The sequence below is a fragment of the Salmo salar genome, chromosome ssa18, assembly GCF_905237065.1.
Source record: "Salmo salar chromosome ssa18, Ssal_v3.1, whole genome shotgun sequence".
NCBI lineage: Eukaryota > Metazoa > Chordata > Actinopteri > Salmoniformes > Salmonidae > Salmo > Salmo salar.
Window position 1 is genome coordinate 18,266,510 of NC_059459.1, and position 24,017 is coordinate 18,290,526.

The 24,017-nt window shown below is 42.3% G+C and overlaps 1 protein-coding gene across 1 annotated transcript in view; it reads left to right on the forward strand.

The window, feature by feature from the left end:
* The first annotated feature begins 2,046 nt into the window (after positions 1-2,046).
* LOC106576988 (galactosylgalactosylxylosylprotein 3-beta-glucuronosyltransferase 2-like) overlaps positions 2,047-24,017 on the forward strand; it is a 47,939-nt gene continuing 25,968 nt past the window's right edge. The window contains exon 1 of the mRNA XM_014154606.2: positions 2,047-3,259. Within this exon, the coding sequence (XP_014010081.1) occupies positions 2,738-3,259 (522 nt within the window). The 5' untranslated portion in view covers positions 2,047-2,737. The remainder of the gene's footprint in view (positions 3,260-24,017) is intronic.

Genomic DNA, 24,017 nt, shown 5'->3' on the forward strand with positions numbered 1-24,017 from the left:
ATTGGAATAATTGCCTTAATTTACACTGTGTGCGTGTGTGCCTTGCTATTGACAAGGGGGATGACAAAGTCTAGAGAAAAGGTTGAGAAAATCTGTGGTCGCCAGATTGACAACAGAGACTCCATTAAAGTGCCCTATCAAATTCTATTTGGGTTGAAGAGACGATAGTTATCAAGCAAATTGATTAGGCCTTGAATTGCCTCTATACACAACTTTACATTACAGTATATGGAGGAGTAAAGCACATCCCCCCCAAACCTCTTAGGCAGATCAAATTGGGAATTTTAAAGAAGCATTATTTGCGGAATTCCAATAAATACATTTGCCGGGCTCGATTTTGGGGCTGAGAGTAAATTCAATAGCAGCTCCTTCCTTTTGCCCATAAAACAGCTAATGTCATCAACTGCAAACCTGCGCCAATTGAGTTACGCTGGAGGGAAATGTATTAGCGCGTCTCCAATCTACACAATAGGGCGGATGGAAAGTCATTTCTATGCTAATGGTGTTGACAAATGCATTGCAGACTTTCCATTTGTTGAGAGGATCTAAATTTGTCACTTAATTTGGTTCCAACGTGATTTATGCGTATACGGTGGAACTCTCATTTATTGTCTTGGGATGGTGGGAGTCTTCTGTTGGTCTGGGAGCTAACTGGATATTTCTGTCCATCTGTAAACATCCATCTCCTTCCCCCTCCCTCATTTTCTTTGTGTGTATTTCTTTCTCTTTCACTCTCTCTGCTGCATTACGAGTAGACTAGCCCCAGGGTTATGTCGCTCTCTCTGTCACACACACACACACACACACACACACACGCATGCACGCACGCACGCACACGCACGCACGCACACACACACACACACACACACACTATTATTGAGGCATTACTAGACAGAAGAGGTAGGCTATACACTGTATTGTTGCTTCAGGCAACCACATCACTCTGTCTCACTCCCTTGCCTCTTTTACTCCGACCAACTCCCGTGACATGTGACATGATGTCAGATAATAGTGAATCCCTAGGGCCCAAACAACACAACAGAACCCAGCTCTGATTTCCACCACCAAAACGGATAGTGAGCCATTTATTTCTCATTTGATCCTTCATCATGTAATTCCCAGTAGCAAAGAGCGCTGTCACATGCCAATACCCAGTAGGAATGGATTCTCTGATGGAACTGGGGCGCTGAAAAGACAGTCTGACAGTTGATTGACTGGTACATGCTGATGCCACAGAGCCTATCGGGAAGAAGTAATAGACTAGTCATAACTCAAAGTGGAGATTTCACTTTATGCTGACATTGTAAAATGCACTCCATATTTATGTACCGGCATAGATTTAATCGGTTTGGCCAATTGACAATAATGAAATGCAAATCAGACTCTGTTTTTCAGCTGTATTGATAAAATACCAGAGTCTGGCAGAACATAAGCTCCAGATCAATATAGACTGTTACACCAGATAAGGAGCCATATGATAGTTCCTTATGGGAGAACAAAACAGCACAATGTTCTATATTTTCTAAGCACAAGCAATTCATTGCATTTAAACAAATAGGCTACCTGATATGGTAAAAAAAACACTCCAGAAAATCAACATGGCTGTCAGAGAATGTGTAGCCTAGGCTAATCTCTGTGACGCCCAAAACCATGTAAGGATGAACAGGTATGTCATCAAACCTGAAGCCTATCCGCCTGCAACTAATCCACAATCTGAGACACAGTCTATAGGCCTATACGTTTCCTGCTATAGGCTACTGGTTTACCTAGCTACCATATATATTTCTTTATCTCTTTTAATTGTAATGTTTGCTCAATTGGTCTGGTGAGAACAACCTGCAATTCAAATTCAAAGTCCAGATAATAATTTAGAACCAAAGCAAACGTCTCTCTCTCTCTCTCTCTCTCTCTCTCTCTCTCTCTCTCTCTCTCTCTCTCTCTCTCTCTCTCTCTCTCTCTCTCTCTCTCTCTCTCTCTCTCTCTCTCTCTCTCTCTCTCTCTCTCTCTCTCTCTCTCTCTTTCTCTCTCTCTGTTGTTAGGGTGAGTTCATCTCCATCCTCAGCGGACACTGACGTGTTCCTCTAGCAGCATGACAAAGTATCCTTTTTTTCCTCCCCTTTTCCTACACTCTCTTTCTCTCTCCGTTCATTCCAGTCTTCCCCGTCCCATTTCTCTCCACATCGCAGTTTATCATCTCTCTGCACTGACGCTCCTGCACCTGCTTCTCACCACTGCCCGCTAGACACCGACTCAACCAGCATCCAGCCCCGGGAATGATACCCTTTCTCCCGGAACCTACGGGAGTAGTGGCCAGTGGAAAGGTCTGATTTTTGGTCTGTTTTGAAAGCTATTTGTGGTTTATCGGAAAGGTTGTGGGCTGAAGGCATGTTAAGAGGGATTACCTGTTGTTTTTAAGGGGTTCGTTTCGTCTCTCTGTTGTTCGAGGGATATGATCATCTCCACTTTTATCCGGGAGAAGACTCAGCAAACGGTCCCGACCGGACGCGGACGTGACTATGTTTTCATAACCCCGAAGGGGATGAATTTGGAGATTTATGACAGTTTATTGGCGATAATAAGAAACAAAGTCCTCATGTCAAAATAATGGTCTTATGTGGTCATTAAAATAATTTTGGAGAGTGCAAATTGTCGCCGAACGTTCGTATAATGCCTGGGTGTGATGGAGTGAGGTAAAGTGAGTGCACGGCTCAGATGATTATCCCCTAACTTCGGCAAGATGAAATCGCTCTTCTACAGCCGCTTCTTCATCCTCCTGCCCTGGGTCCTCATCGTCATCATCATGATCCATATTGACACAAGGACGTCCGTCCGAAGTCCAGCCCTGGGCCGCGGAGGGGGCGCACATAGGCAAGACAGAACCAGCCCACCCCGGGCCAACCGCTCCGCTCTCCCGGTAATCTACGCCATCACCCCGACCTACAACCGGCCAGTCCAGAAAGCTGAACTTACCCGGCTCGCTAACACCTTCCGCCAGGTTCCTCGCTTCCACTGGATAGTAGTGGAGGACTCGAGTGTGCGCACGGAGCTGGTGGTGCGCTTTCTCGCCCGCTCGGGGATGCAGTACACACACCTGAACATCTTTACGCCCCGCCGGTTCAAACGTACCGGGATGCCCCGTGCTACTGAGCAGAGGAACACGGCTCTGTCGTGGCTGCGGTCGCATCGCTCCAGCAAGGACGTGGGGATAGTATTCTTCGCGGATGATGACAACACATACAGCCTGGAACTGTTTGAAGAGGTAATAATAAATCAACGACAGATACATGGCATGTCATTATCAACAGACCAAAGCTTAGGGACAGTTCGACATTTACTCGAAAATGCGCAAAAGAATGATTACCACCACAAATAACTATAACTGTAGCAACCATGTGTTTATAAACGTGGATATCTACCACTTCAGCGTGGTTTTGTAGCACAGTAGATGCCATGCAGGGCTACTGAATAGAAGGCTGCGGGTTCAATGGTTCGCCGACCACCATGGACCACCAGCTCACACTCTGTTCTTGTCTCATTACATGAGCAGCCCGCTCAGAGCGGACTGCAGACAATGATCAGCTAGGGGGAAATCCGATGTTCAACATATTATCATTATATAAAATACTGTATATGCAACGAATTTTGCAACCACCAGTTTTCTGTGCCCATGCACCACACATAATCAATAAGCAACGGGAAACTGCATATGCCACACACCTCTAGCGCTTCACCATGGTTTGCGTTTTCAACACCACAATCAAACAGAGTACGTCAATAACAAAAAACAAAAAATACATCCCTCCTTACTCAATATCAATGGCTTGGCTTTACAATCTCTGAACTTCATTAAACATTCTGGTGTTTTGTAACAGATGTCTCTTTCCATTCATCAAATGGACATGGGCAGTTTGAATGCTGGAGTTATAGTAGAGTGGAGTGGATGAACGTGTGTAGGTAGTATACAGGAGACTTGTGAAGTAGCCTACCTAATCTGGCTGATTGTGTTTCTGCCACACATAAAAGGTAATACATTTGAAAAGTGAAATGGCAAATATTAAGGCTATATTGAAGCATTAGTTAGGTTCTAGGTCCTGGGTCAACAACAGTGGGGGAAAAAAGTATTTGATCCCCTGCTGATTTTGTGCGTTTGCCCACTTACAAAGAAATGATCAGTCTATAATTTTAATGGTAGGTTTATTTGAACAGTGAGAGACAGAATAACAACATAAAAATCCAGAAAAACGCATGTCAAAAATGTTATAAAATGATTTGCATTTTAATGAGGGAAATAAGTATTTGACCCCTCTGCAAAACATGAATTAGTACTTGGTGGCAAAACCCTTGTTGGCAATCACAGAGGTCAGACGTTTCTTGTAGTTGGCCACCAGGTTTGCACACATCTCAGGAGGGATTTTGTCCCACTCCTCTTTGCAGATCTTCTCCAAGTCATTAAGGTTTCGAGGCTGATGTTTGACAACTCAAACCTTCAGCTCCCTCCACATATTTTCTATGGGATTAAGGTCTGGAGACTGGCTAGGCCACTCCAGGACCTTAATGTGCTTCTTCTTGAGCCACTCCTTTGTTGCCTTGGCAGTGTGTTTTGGGTCATTGTCATGCTGGAATACCCATCCACGACCCATTTTCAATGCCCTGGCTGAGGGAAGGAGGTTTTCACCCAAGATTTGACGGTACATGGCCCCGTCCATCGTCCCTTTGATGCGGTGAAGTTGTCCTGTCCCCTTAGCAGAAAAACACCCCCAAAGCATAATGTTTCCACCTCCCTGTTTGACGGTGGAGATGGTGTTCTTGGGGTCATCGGCAGCATTCCTCCTCCTCCAAACACGGCGAGTTGAGTTGATGTCAAAGAGCTCCATTTTGGTCTCATCTGACCACAACACTTTCACCCAGTTGTCCTCTGAGTCATTCAGATGTTCATTGGCAGACTTCAGATGGGCCTGTATATGTATTCTTGAGCAGGGGGACCTTGCGGGCGCTGCAGCATTTCAGTCCTTCACGGCGTAGTGTGTTACCAATTGTTTTCTTGGTGACTATGGTCCCAGCTTCCTTGAGATCATTGACAAGATCCCCCCGTGTAGTTCTGGGCTGATCCCTAACCGTTCTTATGATTATTGCAACTCCACGAGGTGAGAGCTTGCATGGAGCCCCAGGCTGAGGGATATTGACAGTTCTTTTGTGTTTCTTTCATTTGCGAATAATCGCACCAAATGTTGTCACCTTCTCACCAAGCTGCTTGGTGACGGTCTTGTAGCCCATTCCAGCCTTGTGTAGGTCTACAATCTTGTCCCTGACATCCTTGGAGAGCTCTTTGGTCTTGGCCATGGTGGAGAGTTTGGAATCTGATTGATTGATTGCTTCTGTGGACAGGTGTCTTTTTTACAGGTAACAAGCTGCGGTTAGGAGCACTCCCTTTAAGAGTGTGCTCCTAATCTCAGCTCGTTACCTGTATAAAAGACACCTGGGAGCCAGAAATCTTTCTGATTGAGAGGGGGTCAAATACTTATTTCCCTCATTAAAATGCAAATCAATTTATAACATTTTTGACATGCGTTTTTCTGGATATTTTTGTTGTTATTCTGTCTCTCACTGTTCAAATAAACCTACCATTAAAATTATAGACTGATCCTTTCTTTGTCAGTGGGCAAACATACAAAATAAGCAGGGGATCAAATACTTTTTTCCCCCACTGTAGGTTTGACCTAGGGCCAATGGTTTTCTGAGCTAATAGTTGGCGGGCCAAGACATAATTAGCATGATAGCAGCCCAATCCATACAGGCCCTCACTACAAATTGAACAACATTTTAACACATCTGTTTAGTATATAATCAATGACAATAACATCATCATTTCGATCTGATTACACTGATAAAATGAACAATGGCTCTATTAAATTCGTTTTTTTATGTCAATTTCTCTGTGCATTGATTGCAGAAAATCAGCTTGCAATCAAGAGAAAATGTAGCTCTCAAAGCCTCAACAGAAAGGTGGATAATGAAAATAGGAGTGTCAGGAAAGAATGGACACAGAAATGCATTCTTACCATATTTGTCCAGTGTCAAACCAGTATCTTTTTGCAAATAATTAAGAAGTCCTCATGAATCTAAGCATAGCCGACTTTCAAAAGTTACCTTTCCACCCAGAGGCCCGACCCGACATAGAAAAATGGAAGCTTCAACTGCTGGCTACTTGTCCATTGCTTAATTAGGCCGAACCCAACAACAGAAGGTAACAAGTGCTTCCCTTAAAGCTGCCTGGGTTTAAACATATTCTCTTTTCAGAAAGTGAATATCTGACACAGACATAATAACAGTCATTTTTTGTCTCTTTGGAATATAGAAGGCCGTGGCTCAGCCTCAAAATGGCATAGAGATGAAGCAAATATATCACCACATGCTTCGCAGCTTTCACGGGTATTGTTTCTAGCATAAGGCATTTGTGATGTAGTGAACATTATGCCATAATCCTGTCCGTGTATTCGTACTGTGGGATTCCAGTTCCATGTTTTACAGTAGCCAGGCGGTGGGAGTGAGATGCCATGTGAACTGTGTAATGTCAGGATACTTCTGAGTAAAGTTAAACTAAAGTATTCGAACGGCCGACCGCAGTTCTTATAAACATAAGCAATCGAAACAACTGTGGATGTTACAGCATGTTTCCGGCGTAAGGCATCACATAGCTGAGCATCATTATAGAACGCTCTATGTAACTAGGATCCTTTTTACTCATTCATTTTCTAAATATAAAGCTAACAATAGGTCGGCTATCCTTTTTTGCCCAGCTTTCTTTAACAAAGGGCATGGCATTCCCTCACCAGTCATATAGATGTCGCTAACCCTCACATAGCCTACCACCTTAATTCGAGACCTGGTTTTAACCAAACCTTTCACATACACAGAGATATTTAAGGAGTGCATGGTGACAGTAGGCCTATTGGTGGATCTGGCTACCGACTGAATCTGTGGATAGCCTAATTGTGTTTGTCAAACAGTTAGGCCTACCTCTCATTTCTTAAATAGGAAGAAATAGGCTTCAACAAAGCCCTCTTGTTGTTAGTGAAGGCAATTGTTGAAATTAATTAGGCCTACTCAAATGACGTTCAGCACCATTCGCTGTCCACCTCTGTTTGATTATGCCGCGGCCGCTGCTACAAAGCTGTCTGCTGCTTGCCTTATTAGCTCGTTGACTGTCTCCTGCACTCTCTTTTCTCATGAATTGAAGTTTAAATTTAGCTTTTGCATTATTCAGGAGGGGTAACTTTCTGTTGGGACATTACTTTTGGATCATTTTGCATCATGGCTCCGAGATCATTATTATTTAAAAATTCTCAATATGTTTTGTTTTTTATGTGTGATATAATTGCTAGTTAACACAAAATATCGGAATCAGTGACACGTGCAATGACACACCTGGCCTCTCTGCTGCCCATCACTTATTCCTCTATGTTCTTATGGATTTATATTGAAATTGGTGCAGATTTGAATGATTTTGTGTGTGGTATGGTTGCTAGTTACGCTATTGGAGATCTGCACAAACCACTATTGTCACTATGGATGGAGGTCAGGATAGACTTGTAGACTATATTGACCTGTGGTATAGCAAGCACAGAAAAGCATAGTGCACAAGGGAAGTACCAAAACACCTAGATAGGGGAGGCACATGCAAGCAGATGAGAAAATGTGGATATATGGAAGAAATGATAAAGTAAAACCTGCAAAATGGGGAATGTAAACCAGGGAGAAAACGCACTGCCCTCCCCTGTGACCAATACAAAAAACATAACCCTCCTCAAAGCAAAAACAAAAGTTTGACTACCTACATGTACAAATCACCTCGACTAACCTGTACCCCCGCACATTGACTCGCTACCTGTACCCCCCTGTATATATAGCCTCGTTGTTGTTATTTTATTGTGTTACTTTTCATTACATTTTTTACTTTAGTTTATTTAGTAAACATTTTCTTAACTCTATTTCTTGAACTGCATTGTTGGTTAAGGGCTTGTACGTAAGCATTTCACAGTAAGGTCTACATCTGTTGTATTCGGCGCATGGGACAAATACAATTTGATTTGATTTGCCTATCACTTATTTTGAGCGAGTTGTCTCTGTGGCTGTGTAATCTTCAATATAATTTCCTGCTGAAATAACCTGATCGACAGCAGGGGCTCGTCTCTCATTGATTGCTCCGGAGATAGGAAGCACATGGGTTTTGCGGTGTGTGTGTGTGTGTGTGTGTGTGTGTGTGTGTGTGTGTGTGTGTGTGTGTGTGTGTGTGTGCTGGGGGGAAAGAGGAGCATTGTCATCAACCAGTGACAACTTCAGATATGATGTGGTTCACACAAGGCCACCTCAAACAATCTCATAATTCATTCTAACCCCCTGCCATGCCACCAGTTCAACTGAGAATCAGGGTCCGTATGTATCAAGCAAGTATCTCAGAGTAGGAGTGCTGATTTCTCCAGTATGAGGTTGCCCCTAGACACTGTTATAATACCCTTTATGATTTGTGGAGATGATCCTAAATCTTTGCCTAATGACAAAGTCTACCTAACAAGCGAAAAAAATGCTGATGCACAACCAATTGTAGAAATTGCACCTTTTCTAACCCTCAACAGTAAGTTGAGACCCCAACTGAATTCCTATATACAGTGAGGGGAAAATAGTATTTGATCCCCTGCTGATTTTGTACGTTTGCCCACTGACAAAGAAATGATCAGTCTATAATTTTAATGCTAGGTTTATTTGAACCGTGAGAGACAGAATAACAACAAAAAAATCCAGAAAAACGCATGTCAAAAATGTTATAAACTGTCATTCATTCACCTGTTTTGAGACCCACATTTTTTGCACAAAAATAAATATTTATAAAATAAATAAATATACATTGTTTTTGGGGCTTGCCTGTTTTACATGTTATTTTGGCATTAATACGTATCACCTATCAGTTTTCAAACAGTGCAAAAAAATAATTATATATATATAAAATAATTATATATATATAATATATATATATATATAAATAATTGAGTTAATAAAGCCACATACAAACATGGTCTCTTTTTTGTTTTCTTGAGTAATCAGCTCCAAAATGCAGGTGTTTCAGCCTAGCTCAGTGCTTTCTGTGGTAGCGGGGTGGGCCAGCAGAAAACAGGAGCATTGTTCCGTGATTGGCTCAGTGTTCTGTCACTCTTTGGGACCTTACACAATCGCCAAACTTAAGTCCTTAGTAAGGGTAGACATCCAACATTTCAGCCCTTTGGGTTCTGCCAAAGTTATATTACAAGTGCCCTTCCAAAAAGGCTCAAGGTCATTGGCCACAGAAATTACGTCAAATCACGTCATATGTACAGTAGCTTTGATTGGACCGATCATGTCAACATCTTACTTTCACAATCTTAGCTAGCAATCATCATCATGAATCAAGTCTACTGGCAAATCCTGTTAAATCCTTGTCATATGAAGATAAATAATGAAGACAGAATATAGATATAACATATCGGTGCTCATCGGCCATTGGACATAAACATTACACAACAATGAGTGGTTTGGAAGGAATCGGTGACTGCAAGCACTGCAACTGGGAAGTCGGGAATAAACAGCCTAAACTGGGAAAATACGTTTTGAATGGTCATTCAACTCGAAATTGTAAATCTGGCATCTTTCTCTTTAATTACAAAATTTGCCCTCGAAGGGCCACCGCGCCACTTTCCTGTTCAAGCACATCACAACATTGTGAGTCCAAAAATGTCTTAGACCGCTTCATAAATGATGTTGGATGCCAGAGAGATATGTATACTGTAGCTAAGAAAGTAATACTAAGTGTATGTTGTGTAGTAAGCTGTTAGTAGCCTATATGCCTCACTCAAATAATTTGGTCTATTTTCACCAACGCGATATTGTAAACACATCGTTCGTGGCCGGTGTGTGCTTGTTTGCAAAAATAGAATTGTACAGCTTTGACAGTGCTACTGATAGTAGTTGTGGTGCTTGGCTTGCACATTCAAATTCAGCACACACAACATTCTATAATAGAATTGTGTTATTTGACGTGCCAAATTAAAAGCTTATTTAAATAGTGTTATATGACATGTATCTTTTTTGACACACAAAGACTCAAACGGCATTCAATGTGCCTCACCCTAATAATTTGGTCTATTTTCACCTCTTAATTTCGCCCACTGTTCTAACTTGGTGGTGCACATGCAGCCTATAACCTGCTTTAGAGAAATGTAATCATTGAATATTGTAAGAGCTTTCATTGTCTGTTTATATTGCCCCCTTTATTTATCCTATGGTTCTGACTTGTTTCTAGTGGGGGGAAAAAGTGGGATGCATGCCAGCAAAGCCACTACACAACACAACACTAAACAATACATTAATTACACTATACCGGTGACAAACAGCCCATGTTCTGAATTCTGTCACTGTACATTCCAAAAGTGCTGTACAAATAGTTATATTGACTACGTCCTTCATCGCTCGCTCATTAATGTCTTAATCGAAATTACGGATTGCCTCTTATCCGCTTGCCATCCCCTTATGCCATAGTTTGTACATCTCAATTGTCAGTAGAAACCACATTTGTTTAAGCAAGTCAGCCATATCATCTATGTTTTTTTAAAAGGCAGTAAACGAGGCTGAATTAACTGTTTAGCTGCCAGTCAAGGCTCCACTGAAAGACAGGTGTAGCAGTGGTAAGGTGTAGGGACTGCTGTTGGGACTCTGCTGTTGGGACAGCTTTATGTAGGCCCTGACAGTTTGTGGGCACCATTTGTCACCATTATAGTGCAATTCATGTATTGTTTAGTGTTGTGTTGTGTAGTGGCTTTGCAGGCATGCATCCCACTTTTTTGTTTTGTTTGCCCCACCAAGATTTACATGCTAAAATCGCCACTGGTAAGGGATTATCAACGAGGGGCTATGCGTTCTCTGGAAAATAATCAACAACCTGTTCGCGCTAGCGGAGTGGAACAAACCTTCCACAGAGTTGCGTTATTTTCCAGAGAACGCATTGAGCCCCGAGTTGATTATCAATCAATCAAATTTATTTATAAAGCCCTTCTTACATCAGCTGATGTCACAAAGTGCTGTACAGAAACCCAGCCTAAAACCCCAAACAGCAAGCAATGCATGTGTAGAAGCACAGTGGCTAGGAAAAACTCCCTAGAAAGGCCAGAACCTAGGAAGAAACAAGAGAGGAACCAGGCTATGAGGGTTGGCCATTCCTCTTCTGGCTGTGCCGTGTGGAGATTATAACAGAACATAGCCAAGATGTTCAAATGTTCATAGATGACCAGCAGGATAATAACAAATAATAATAATCACAGTGGTTGTCGAGGGTGCAACAGGTCAGCACCACAGGAGTAAATGTCAGTTGGCTTTTCATAGCTGATCATTCAGAGTATCTCTACCGCTCCTGCTGTCTCTAGAGAGTTGAAAACAGCAGGTCTGGGACAAGGTAGCACGTCCAGTGAACAGGTCAGGGTTCCATAGCTGCAGACAGAAGAGTTGAAACTGGAGCAGCAGCACGGCCAGGTGGACTGGGGACAGCAAGTAGTCATCAGGCCAGGTAGTCCTGCTGGCATGGTCCTAGGGCTCATGTCCTCCGAGAGAGAGAAAGAAAGAGAGAAAAAGAGAGAAAGAGAGAGAGAATTAGAGAGAGCATACTTAAATTCTCACAGGACACCGGATAAGACAGGAGAAATACTCGAGTTATAACAGACTGACCCTAGCCCCCCGACACAAACTACTGCAGCATAAACACCGGAGGCTAAGACAGGAGGGTTCGTGAGACACTGTGGCCCCGTCCAACGATACCCCCGGACAGGACCAAACAGGGAGGATATAACCCCACCCACTTTGCCAAGCACAGCCCCCACACCACTAGAGGGATATCTTCAACCACCAACTTACCATCCTAAAACAAGGCCGAGTATAGCCCACAAAGATCTCCGCCACGGCACAACCCAAGGGGGGGGGGGCAACCCGGATAGGAAGATCACGTCAGTGACTCAACCCACTGACGTGATGCACCACTCATAGGGACGGCATGGAAGAGCACCAGTAAGCCAGTGACTCAGCCCCTGTAATTGGGTTAGAGGCAGAGAATCCCAGTGGAGAGAGGGGAACCGGCAAGGCAGAGACAGCAATGGCGGTTCATTGCTCCAGTGCCTTTCCGTTCATCCCTTTCATACCATGGCTATAATTTAACATATTTACCTCTAGAAATGTGTTCAACATCCACTGAAGTAACTAGCAAGTTTACTAGATAGCTACAGTAGTTGACGTGGTAACCAAACAAACAGACTTCCTAGTTTTGCTATCCAAACCATCAGTCCCATCTTGCTAGTATGAAAATTTAATTCAACAATGCAAATAATGTTTTCTATTCGACTTTTGCTTTTTTAAGCAGTTCAAACGTAGAACATGTAAGAATTAACTATAGCCATTTAATTCTACCATGCAAATATAAGGTGCATGATAGGTATTTATACAATGGGTGGGTCCAACCCTGAATGCTGGTTGGTTAAAACCGTATTCCAGCCAGTATACCACAGCTAAATCTATTATGTTAAAATACCTACTCTGTTCAATCCGACTGCGCAATCCACTGTCTCATCAGCCAAGCCAGGCAATTTATAAAGTTGAAGTCGGAAGTTTACATACACCTTAGCCAAATACATTTAAACTCAGTTTTTCATAATTCCTGACATTTAATCCTAGTAAAAAATCCCTGTCTTAGGTCAGTTAGGATCACCACTTTACTTTAAGAATGTGAAATGTAGAGAGATAGATTTATAGTAGAGAGATAGATTTATTTCAGCATTTATTTCTTTCATCACATTCCCAGTGGGTCAGAAGTTTACATACACTCAATTAGTATTTGGTAGCATTTCCTTGAAATTGTTTAACTTGGGTCAAACTTTTCGGGTAGCCTTCCACAAGCTTCCCACATTAAGTTGGGTGAATTTTGGCCCATTCCTCCTGACAGAGCTGGAGTAACTGAGTCAGGTTTGTAGGCCTTCTTGCTTGCACACGCTTTTTCAGTTCTGCCCACAAATGTACTATAGGATTGATGTCAGGGCTTTGTGATGGCCACTCCAATACCTTGACTTTGTTGTCCTTAAGCCATTTTTCCACAACTTTGGAAGTATGCTTGGGGTCATTGTCCATTTGGAAGACCCATTTGCCACCAAGCTTTAACTTCCTGACTGATGTCTTGAGATGTTGCTTCAATATATCCACGTAATTTTCCTTCCTCATGATGCCTCATGATGCCATCTATTTTGTGAAGTGCACCAGTCCCTCCTGCAGCAAAGCACCCCCACAACATTATGCGGCTTGCAAGCCTCCCCCTTTTTCCTCCAAACATAACGATGGTCATTATGGCGAAACAGTTCTATTTTTGTTTTATCAGACCAGAGGACATTTCTCCAAAAAGTACAATCTTTGTCCCCATGTGCAGTTGCAAACCGTAGTCTGGCTTTTTATGGCGTTTTTTTGAGCAGTGGCTTCTTCCTTGCTGAGCGGCCTTTCAGGTTATGTCGATATAGGACTCGTTTTGCTGTGGATATAGATACGTTTGTACCTGTTTCCTCCAGCCTCTTCACAAGGTCCTTTGCTGTTGTTCTGGGATTGATTTGCACTTTTCGCACCAAAGTACATTCATCTCTAGGAGACAGAACGCGTCTCCTTCCTGAGCAGTATGACAGCTGCATAGTCCCATGGTGTTAATACTTGCATACTATTGTTTGTACAGCTGAATGTGGTACCTTCAGGCATTTGGAAATTTCTCCCAAGGATTAACCAGACTTGTGGAGGTCTACAATTATTTTTCCTGAGGTCTTGGCTGATTTCTTTAGATTTTCCCATGATGTCAAGCAAAGAGGCACTGAGTTTGAAGGTAGGCCATGAAATACATCCACAGGTACACATCCAATTGACTCAAATTATGTCACTTAGCCTATCAGAAGCTTCGAAAGCCATGACATCATTTTCTGGAATTTTCCAAGCTGTTTAAAGGCACAGTCAACTTAGTGTGTGTAAACTTCTGACCCACTGGAATTGTGATACAGTGAATAATAAGTGAAACAATCTGTCTGTAAACAATTGTTGGAAAAATTACTTGTATCAAGCACATGTAGATGTCCTAACCGACTTGCCAAAACTATAGTTTGTTAACAAGAAATGTGTGGTGTGGTTGAAAAACGAGTTTTATTGACTCCAGCCTAAGTGTATGTAAACTTCCGACTTCAACTGTAAACTTGATCTCCACTATAAAAGTCATCTAGACATTATCTCACATTTCTTTTAGACTAACATTTAGTTTTCAACAGCAGATATTTATATAAACCTTGTTGTTTTTCTCTCCAACATTTGCAACATTGTTTCAATATTCAAATTCAATCTCCAGATGTCCGATAGTAATGAACGTGTCTGGAGTCGAGACGAGACAAACAGGCATGCAGACAGCGTTTCTCCAACAGTCGAAATCATGAATCAGCTGGCATCCTTTTTATGGATATACAGTGTATTTGGGAAAGTATTCAGACCCCTTGACATTTTCCACATTTTGTTATGTTATAGCCTTATTCTGAAATGGATTACATCGTTTTTTTCCCTCATCAATCTACACACAATACCCCATAATGACAAAGCAAAAGCAGTACAATTTTTTTAGCACATTTACATAAGTATTCAGACCGTTTACTCAGTACTGTGTTGAAGCAGCTTTGACAGCGATTACAGCCTCAAATCTTCTTTGGAATGACGCCACAAGCTTGGCACACCTGTTTTTGGGGAGTTTGTCCCATTGTTCTTTGCAGATCCTCTCCAGCGCTGTCAGGTTGGATGGGAAGCATTGCTGTACAGCTATTTTCAGGTCTCTCCAGAGATGTTCGATCGGGTTCAAGTCCGGCCTCTGTCTGGGCCACTCAAGGACATTCAGAGACTTGTCTCAAAGCCACTCCTGCGTTGTCTTGGCTGTGTGCTTAGGGTCGTTTTGTGGTGGAAGGTGAATCTTCACCCCAGCCTGAGGTTCTGAGCACTCTGTAGCAGGTTTTCATCAAGGATCTCTCTGTACTTTGCTCTGCTCATCTTTCCCTCGACCCTGATTAGTCTCCCAGTCCCTGCCGCTGAAAAACATCCTCACAGCATGATGCTGCCACCACCATGTTTCACCACGGGATTGGTGCCAGGTTTCCTCCAGACGTGACGCTTGGCATTCCGTGTCAAATAGTTAAATCTTGATCTCATGAGACCAGAGATTCTTGTTTCTCATGATCTGAGAGTCCTTTAGGTGCCTCTTGGCAAACTCCACGCGGGCTGTAATGTGCTTTTTTTCTGAGGAGGGGCTTCCGTCTGGCCACTCTACTGTAAAGGCCTGATTGGTGGAGAGCTGCAGAGATGGTTGTCCTTCTGGAAGGTTCTAGCATCTCCACAGAGGAACTCTGGAGCTCTGTCAGAGTGACAATTGGGTCCTTGGTCACCTCCCTCACCAAGACCCTTCTCCTTCGATTGCTCAGTTTGACCAGGCGGCCAGCTCTAGGAGGAATCTTGATGGTTCCAAACTTCTTCCATTTAAAATGGAGGCCACTGTGTTCTTGGGGACCTTCAATGCTGCAGATATTTTTTGGTACCCTTCCCCATATCTGTGCCTCGGCACAATCATGTCTCGGAGTTCTACGTACAAATCCTTCGACCTCATGGCCTGTTTTTTGCTCTGACATACACTGTCAACTGTGGGACTTTATATAGACAGTGTGTGTGCCTTTCCAAACCATGTCCAATCAATTCAATTTACCTGTCATGATCGTCGTACAGAGCGGACCAAGGCGCAGCATGAGTTGAGTTCCACATACTTTATTATATAGTGAAACTACCAAAACAGTAAACAAACATAAAACGAACGTGAAAGCCATAGTGCTAAACACAGTAACACAAACAATATCCCACAACCCAGGTGGGAACAATGGAGAACTTAAGTATGATCCCCAATTAGAGACAACGAACATCAGCTGCCTCTAATTGGGAACCATACCAAGGGCACCAACATAGAAATGAAAAGACTAGAACATCCCCTAGTCACGCCCTGACCTACAACACCATAGAGAACCAAGGGCTCTCTATGGTCAGGGTGTGACATTACCACAGGTAGACTCCAATCAAGTTGAAGAATCATTTCAAGGATTATCAATGGAAATCTCAATATCATGTCTTATAGCAAAGGGTCTGAATACTTATGTAAATAAGGTATTTTTATTTGTTATTTTTATACATTTGCAAAAATGTATCTGCACGAACCCAGTCTTCACTAAGTCATCCATACATCAACTGTCTTAAAATAATTTATTTACTAAACAAAGTAATTCACAGAAAGCATACAAACAGTAGTTATCGTCACAAAGAATTGGTAGAGTAATGTGCCCTAGTGGGCTAAACCGGCATGGCGGCTTGTTAAACAAACAAGGGGGTTAGGGGCAGCGGAGAAGGCACACAGAGTTGATAAATATTAACAATTGATATGCTAATCCTTTGCACATGAACGCTCACTCATTCGGGAACAATTGCAATCAATATATATTTACGCTCAGTGTGTCGTCAGGATCCTTGTTGGAGAGTTTTTGTCCTGTTGGAGAGTTTTTGTCCGCGTTCTCTCTCTCTCTCTCTCGGTTAGAATGGATCTTTCAAAGCGACATTCGTTAATGTCGTTATAGAATGGATGTTTCGTCGGTCTTCGCGTTCAATGATATCAAATTTCTAGCTGCAGACTATTAATTAATATCAAAGACTTGTTATTATCCTGTCGCTATCGATAGTCTAAAAGTTTAACTACGTGGTATGGTTAAACTTCAGTAGAGGGATGCATGGTCAAACCTTGGCTCTCTCTTCTGAGGTAAGCTGGTCTGGAGAAAGTAACCCTGGGTGGGCTTATATACTGAATGTAGAAAAACTGTCACATGACGCCTTGTCCTGTCTGTGTCCCTGGGGGCGTGGCGATGACTGAGTTAAGCTTTGAACAGAAATACAATTCTATCACATTAACATCAGTACATAGCCTCTCAACATATTCCAAATAGCTTTAATCTTATTAAATCATTGTATACAACCATTAGATGTAAGTCTCACTGCTGAGGCTAGTATATAAACCTTAGTATGGTAATATGGCCATATTGTCTCTAATGAGCCTCACAAAATTGTACCAAGCGGACCAGTTCGTAGCTGGATTCTTCACCTGATCTTTTATACCTTCTCCAGAACATAAATGTCGTTCGGTTCTCCAATTCTGTGAGGTGGAAGAATCCTTTGTTCTCTCCATGAAAACACTGTGTCTCTTTATACTGGGGCCATGAGGCAGGACATTCTCCTTTGGAATTTTACGACTGCCTTCACACAGCCTTGTGTCAGAAGTATAGAGGTCGGGGGATGGTGCATAGAAAAGGCTTGGTGCAGAGGGAGGGGGTTCAACTGCGTTCTCTGTACCCAGAGAGAGGGCAACGTCATGACAGTAGATTGATGAGTAAAACATATAATTTAATACATTTTAGAATAAGGCTGTAACATAACAAAATGTGGAAAAAGTCAAGGGATCTGAATACTTTCTGAATGCACTATATGTATGTAAATTATTGTTATTTATTTTAAAACATTTGGTCAGGGGCTCCCAAGCGGCCAGGGGCCCTAAGAAACCGCTTATGTCGGTTATGACTAGGGCCGGCCCTGCTACCTGCAGCTCCAAAGATAGGCCTGTGTAAAAATCTGTATTTTTATAGGCTGATAGTCAGCCTGCTCCCTCCACCTTGTCCAGGTCATTACAGAACTCACCTCCGTAGTAATAGTCTATCATAGGGCATTAATGACCTGTCATATTGTGGTAATAACCTGTCAAACCTGGCATTTTGTTTATTCTCGCATTTCACAGATAGTGTAGCTGTCAAACCAAGGCTATTTATTTTCTCATAAAGAAGTTTTGTATCCAAAATGTACAATATCAAGCTAGACCATATTAGAACTGGATTTGTAGAGTCAATGAGCAAAAGTAAACATTATGAAGAGCCTAGTATATTTAAGCAATAAGGCCTGAGGGGGTGTGGTATATGGCCAATATACCATGGCTAAGGACTGTTCTTAAGCACGACACAACGAGGAGTCCCTGGATACAGATCTTAGCAATGATATAATGGCCATATACCACAAACCCCCGAGATGCCTTATTGCTATTATAAACTGGTTACAGTACCAATGTAATTAGAAAAGCAAAATACATGTTTTGTCATAACCGGGGTATACCGTCTGATATACTATGGCTTTCAGCCAATCAGCATTCAGGGCTCAAACCACCCAGTTTATAATTAAGCAATAAGGCCCGAGGGGGTGTGGTATATGGCCAATATACCACGGCTAAGGGTTGTTCTTAGGCACAACACACTGGCTATACCACAGCTTTCAGCCAATCAGCATTCAAGACTTGACCCACCAAGTTTATAAAGGGAAATAATGCACGCTCTAGAATGCCCTTCTTTTTACTGCTCTAATTACATTGGTAACCAGTTTATAATAGCAATTAGGCACCTTGGGTGTTTGTGTTATATTGCCAATATACCATGGCTAAGGGCGTTGCGTTGTGCATAAGAAATGCCCTTAGCAATGGTATATTTAAGCAATAAGGCACGAGGGGGTGTGGTACTGTATATGGCCAATATACCACGGCTAAGTGTTGTTCTTAGGCACAACGCAACGCGGCCTTATTGCTATTACAGTATAAACTGGTTACCAATGTAATTAGAGCAGTACAAATAAATGTTTTGTCATACCCGTGGTATACGGTCTGATATACCATGCCTGTCGGCCAATCAGCATTCAGGGCTTGAACCAGGCAGTTTATAATGGCATATAACACACCCCATATTTGCACGGTAGTATTCAATGGCTATAGTTAATTTTTATGTTTGAGATGCTTTTGAAAGCAAAAGTCGAATTGAAAACAGTATTGGTATTGTTGAATTCAATTTTCATAATAGCATGCTAGGACTGATGGTTTGGCCAGCTAAACTAGCAAGTGTGTTTGTTTGGTTACCACAGCAACTACTGTAGCTATCTAGTTAACTTGCTAGCTAGTTCAGTGGATGTTGAACACATTTCTACCAGCAAATGAACACATTTCTAGTGGCAAATGTGTTCAATTATAGCCATGATAATCAGCTCGGGGCTCTGTGCGTTCACTGGGAAATATTAGAATGCCTAGCCATCGTTGATTATCCCTTACATAATTAATAACACCACCACTCAATTACTGTGACTTAGTGAGTGAGGGGGGGTGGAATAGGCGAAGGTTGTCTAACTTTTTTTATGTGATATTTTTATTGGGCACAGGGGAGGGTGGTTCATTTTTTCCCTGGTTTACGTTCGCTCTTTAAAAATGTTTTACTTTAGAATTTCTTCCATATATCCACCTCCCCTATATCAATGGGTTTTTGTACTTCCCTTATGCACTATGCTTTTCTACATTTTACATTTTACATTTACGTCATTTATCAGACGCTCTTATCCAGAGCGACTTTTTCTGCACGTTAACTATTACTATACCACAGGTCAATAGTCTACCAGTCTGCCTATCCTGCCCTCTATCCACCATTCATAGTGACAATAGTAGTGGGTGGATCATTTGTCCGGACCTGAAATATGCTAACTAGCAATCATATAACACATAAACATTTATTCAAAGGTGCATAAATTTTCAATATGAATCCACAAGAACAAATAGGAATAGCTGATAGGCAGCTGAGAGGCCAGGTGTGTCATTGCGCATGAAAGAACAGTGAGACACACAGCTCAAAAAGCTCCCCTATTGATCTTGTTTAGGGACAATACAATTATCCTACCTAGACTAGCCTACAACACCACAATGCAATGAATATTTGCATTATTGTTTTCAAGTGGGTACAACATTCTACTGGAAACCTTAGTGGAGATGTCCTTTGAATAATCGTGCAAAAGCCCTGTGATTTGAATGTTTCATTCCATTTGGATCAGTTGTGGGTCTATTTTCAACAGTTTATAAGGTCTAGAAAGGGACAGTAGCAGGCCAGTCTGGCTGTATTTTAACTTCTGATAATGTGATGCTCTGTCTGTTGCAGACCATCATTCTCCCAAGTTGTCCTATAATAATGTGGCCACATTTGCTCCCAGCAGGCCCAGTTATTCAGGAAGGCTTAACACGTGCTCTGCCTCCTCTCCAATCGGAGCGGCTTTTCCTCACGCACCTAGAACATAATACTTCTATATAGCCTTTGTAATTTAACTGTATTACCTTTATATGCCTTCTATTTGAGGTAGATGTGTACATGAAGGCAGGGTAAAGTGACTAGGCATAAGGATAGATAATAATAAGACTAAAATAAAGAACAGTAAACACTCCGTAAACACAACCAGTCACAATGTTTTAATTTGATTAGGCTACTTCAAATGTCCTGTTGGCTATCTCTGCACATTCGTCCAAAATTTAATTCCAGCATCCAAACTGTGCAGCAGCCATTTGATGAATGGAAAGAGACATCTGTTACAAAACACCAGAATGTTTAATGATATTGGGAGATTGTGAAGACAAGCCTTCAATACTGTCTAGGCCTGCAAGGTAGGGACGGATATATTTTCTGTTTGTCAAGATTTACATAGACTAAGCCTGTTTTATTGTGATGTTGAAAATGCAAACCATGATATTGAAGTGCCCGAAGTCGATACATGCTTTACTTATTGGTTGTGTGGTGCATTGGTACAGAATCCTGTTTGTGGATAACTAGTTGCATATATTATATATAATTATGAATATAGCATCAGAATATAGAAAATCTGATTTCCCCCTAGCTGATCATTGTGTGCAGCCAGCTCTGATTGTTGTGTAATGAAACAGGCAGAGTGAGTAAGCTCGTCTGTGGTAGAAGGCAAACCCTCCACCTTCTGGCCCGTAGCCCTGCCTGGCATCGACTGTGCCACAAATGCATGCTGATGTCGCAACAGTTATTTTTATTTGTGGCCGTCAACATTATTTCGAGTAAATTTAATGAGGGGGGAGGGTGTGTAATTTTTTTTTACAGTACAAGGGGAGGGTCATGTGAACATAGTTTTTACGTTGAGGAGGGGCGGGACATATTTTTTATGTCAACTACCAGCACATTTCTAATGGTCCCTAATGTCTGAGTTTGAGAGGAAACCAGCTGGAAATGCTTTGCATAAAGAAAGAATTATTGGATGTTTTCTCTGTTATCAAGCATTAACAGGTCATGGCTCGGCACAATTCATTATGTGTGCCAGACATTCCACCAGCTTTGCTGCCTCGGAATGGAGTGTCAGCAAACAGAACCGGGCATATTTCACATTAATGCCCTGTGAGCAATCACAGCCTCTGGGTGAGTTTGCATTTTGCTCCAGGGCAGTGGGAAGTCGTGAGCCTGTGGTAACAGCGTAACTGCAGCACCCTTTGCCAATACTGAATGGCTCCCAAGTGTTTGTGTAAGCATAGTCTGCCAGTCTGTCAGTCAGAAATGTGCATTGGTCTGACTTAAAATTACTGCAACCAGACAGCTTGTCAAATAAAGCTGTTCAGTCAAAGGCTTGAAGGAAATGGCAGGCCTATAGTCCTCAAATCACATGTGCCTAATACAACGGGTGTAGACTTAACCATGACATGTTTGCCTATGAGCCCTTCCCAACAATGCTGAGTTAGAAAATACAAATAGCAACATGAGGAATAAAATACACAAGAATGGAGCTATATACAGGGAGTACCAGTACCAGATCAATGTGGAGTTATATACAGGAAGTACCAGTACCAGATCAATGTGGAGTTATATACAGGGAGTACCAGTACCAGATCAATGTGGAGCTATATACAGGGAGTACCAGATCAATGTGGAGTTATATACAGGAAGTACCAGTACCAGATCAATGTGGAGCTATATACAGGGAGTACCAGTACCAGATCAATGTGGAGTTATATACAGGAAGTACCAGTACCAGATCAATGTGGAGTTATATACAGGAAGTACCAGTACCAGATCAATGTGGAGCTATATACAGGGAGTACCAGTACCAGATCAATGTGGAGTTATATACAGGAAGTACCAGTACCAGATCAATGTGGAGCTATATACAGGGAGTACCAGTACCAGATCAATGTGGAGCTATATACAGGGAGTACCAGCACCAGATCAATGTGGAGCTATATACAGGGAGTACCAGTACCAGATCAATGTGGAGCTATATACAGGGAGTACCAGTACCAGATCAATGTGGAGTTATATACAGGAAGTACCAGTACCAGATCAATGTGGAGCTATATACAGGGAGTACCAGTACCAGATCAATGTGGAGCTATATACAGGGAGTACCAGTACCAGATCAATGTGGAGTTATATACAGGAAGTACCAGTACCAGATCAATGTGGAGCTATATACAGGGAGTACCAGTACCAGATCAATGTGGAGTTATATACAGGAAGTACCAGTACCAGATCAATGTGGAGCTATATACAGGGAATACCAGTACCAGATCAATGTGGAGCTATATACAGAGAGTACCAGTACCAGATCAATGTGGAGTTATATACAGAGAGTACCAGTACCAGATCACTGTGGAGCTATATACAGGGAGTACCAGATCAATGTGGAGTTATATACAGGGAGTACCAGTACCAGATCAATATGGAGCTATATACAGGGAGTACCAGATCAATGTGGAGCTATATACAGGGAGTACCAGTACCAGATCACTGTGGAGTTATATACAGGGAGTACCAGTACCAGATCAATGTGGAGCTATATACAGGGAGTACCAGTACCAGATCAATGTGGAGCTATATACAGGGAGTACCAGTACCAGATCACTGTGGAGCTATATACAGGGAGTACCAGTACCAGATCAATGTGGAGCTATATACAGAGAGTACCAGTACCAGATCAATGTAGAGCATATACAGGGAGTACCAGTACCAGATCAATGTGGAGCTATATACAGGGAGTACCAGTACCAGATCAATGTGGAGCTATATACAGGGAGTACCAGTACCAGATCAATGTGGAGCTATATACAGGGAGTACCAGTACCAGATCAATGTGGAGCTATATACAGGGAGTACCAGTACCAGATCAATGTGGAGCTATATACAGGGAGTACCAGTACCAGATCAATGTGGAGCTATATACAGGGAGTACCAGCACCAGATCAATGTGGAGCTATATACAGGAGGTACCAGTACCAGATGAATGTGGAGCTATATACAGGGAGTACCAGTACCAGATCAATGTGGAGCTATATACAGGGAGTACCAGTACCAGATCAATGTGGCGCTATATACAGGGAGTACCAGCACCAGATCAATGTGGAGCTATATACAGAGAGTACCAGTACCAGATCAATGTGGAGCTATATACAGGGAGTACCAGTACCAGATCAATGTGGCGCTATATACAGGGAGTACCAGCACCAGATCAATGTGGAGCTATATACAGAGAGTACCAGTACCAGATCAATGTGGAGCTATATACAGAGAGTACCAGTACCAGATCAATGTAGAGCATATACAGGGAGTACCAGTACCAGATCAATGTGGAGCTATATACAGGGTAGTACCAGATCAATGTGGAGCTATATACAGGGAGTACCAGTACCAGATCAATGTGGAGCTATATACAGGGAGTACCAGCACCAGATCAATGTGGAGCTATATACAGAGAGTACCAGTACCAGATCAATGTGGAGCTATATACAGAGAGTACCAGTACCAGATCAATGTAGAGCATATACAGGGAGTACCAGTACCAGATCACTGTGGAGCTATATACAGGGAGTACCAGTACCAGATCAATGTGGAGCTATATACAGGGAGTACAGTACCAGATCAATGTGGAGCTATATACAGGGAGTACCAGTACCAGATCAATGTGGAGCTATATACAGGGAGTACCAGTACCAGATCAATGTGGAGCTATATACAGGGAGTACC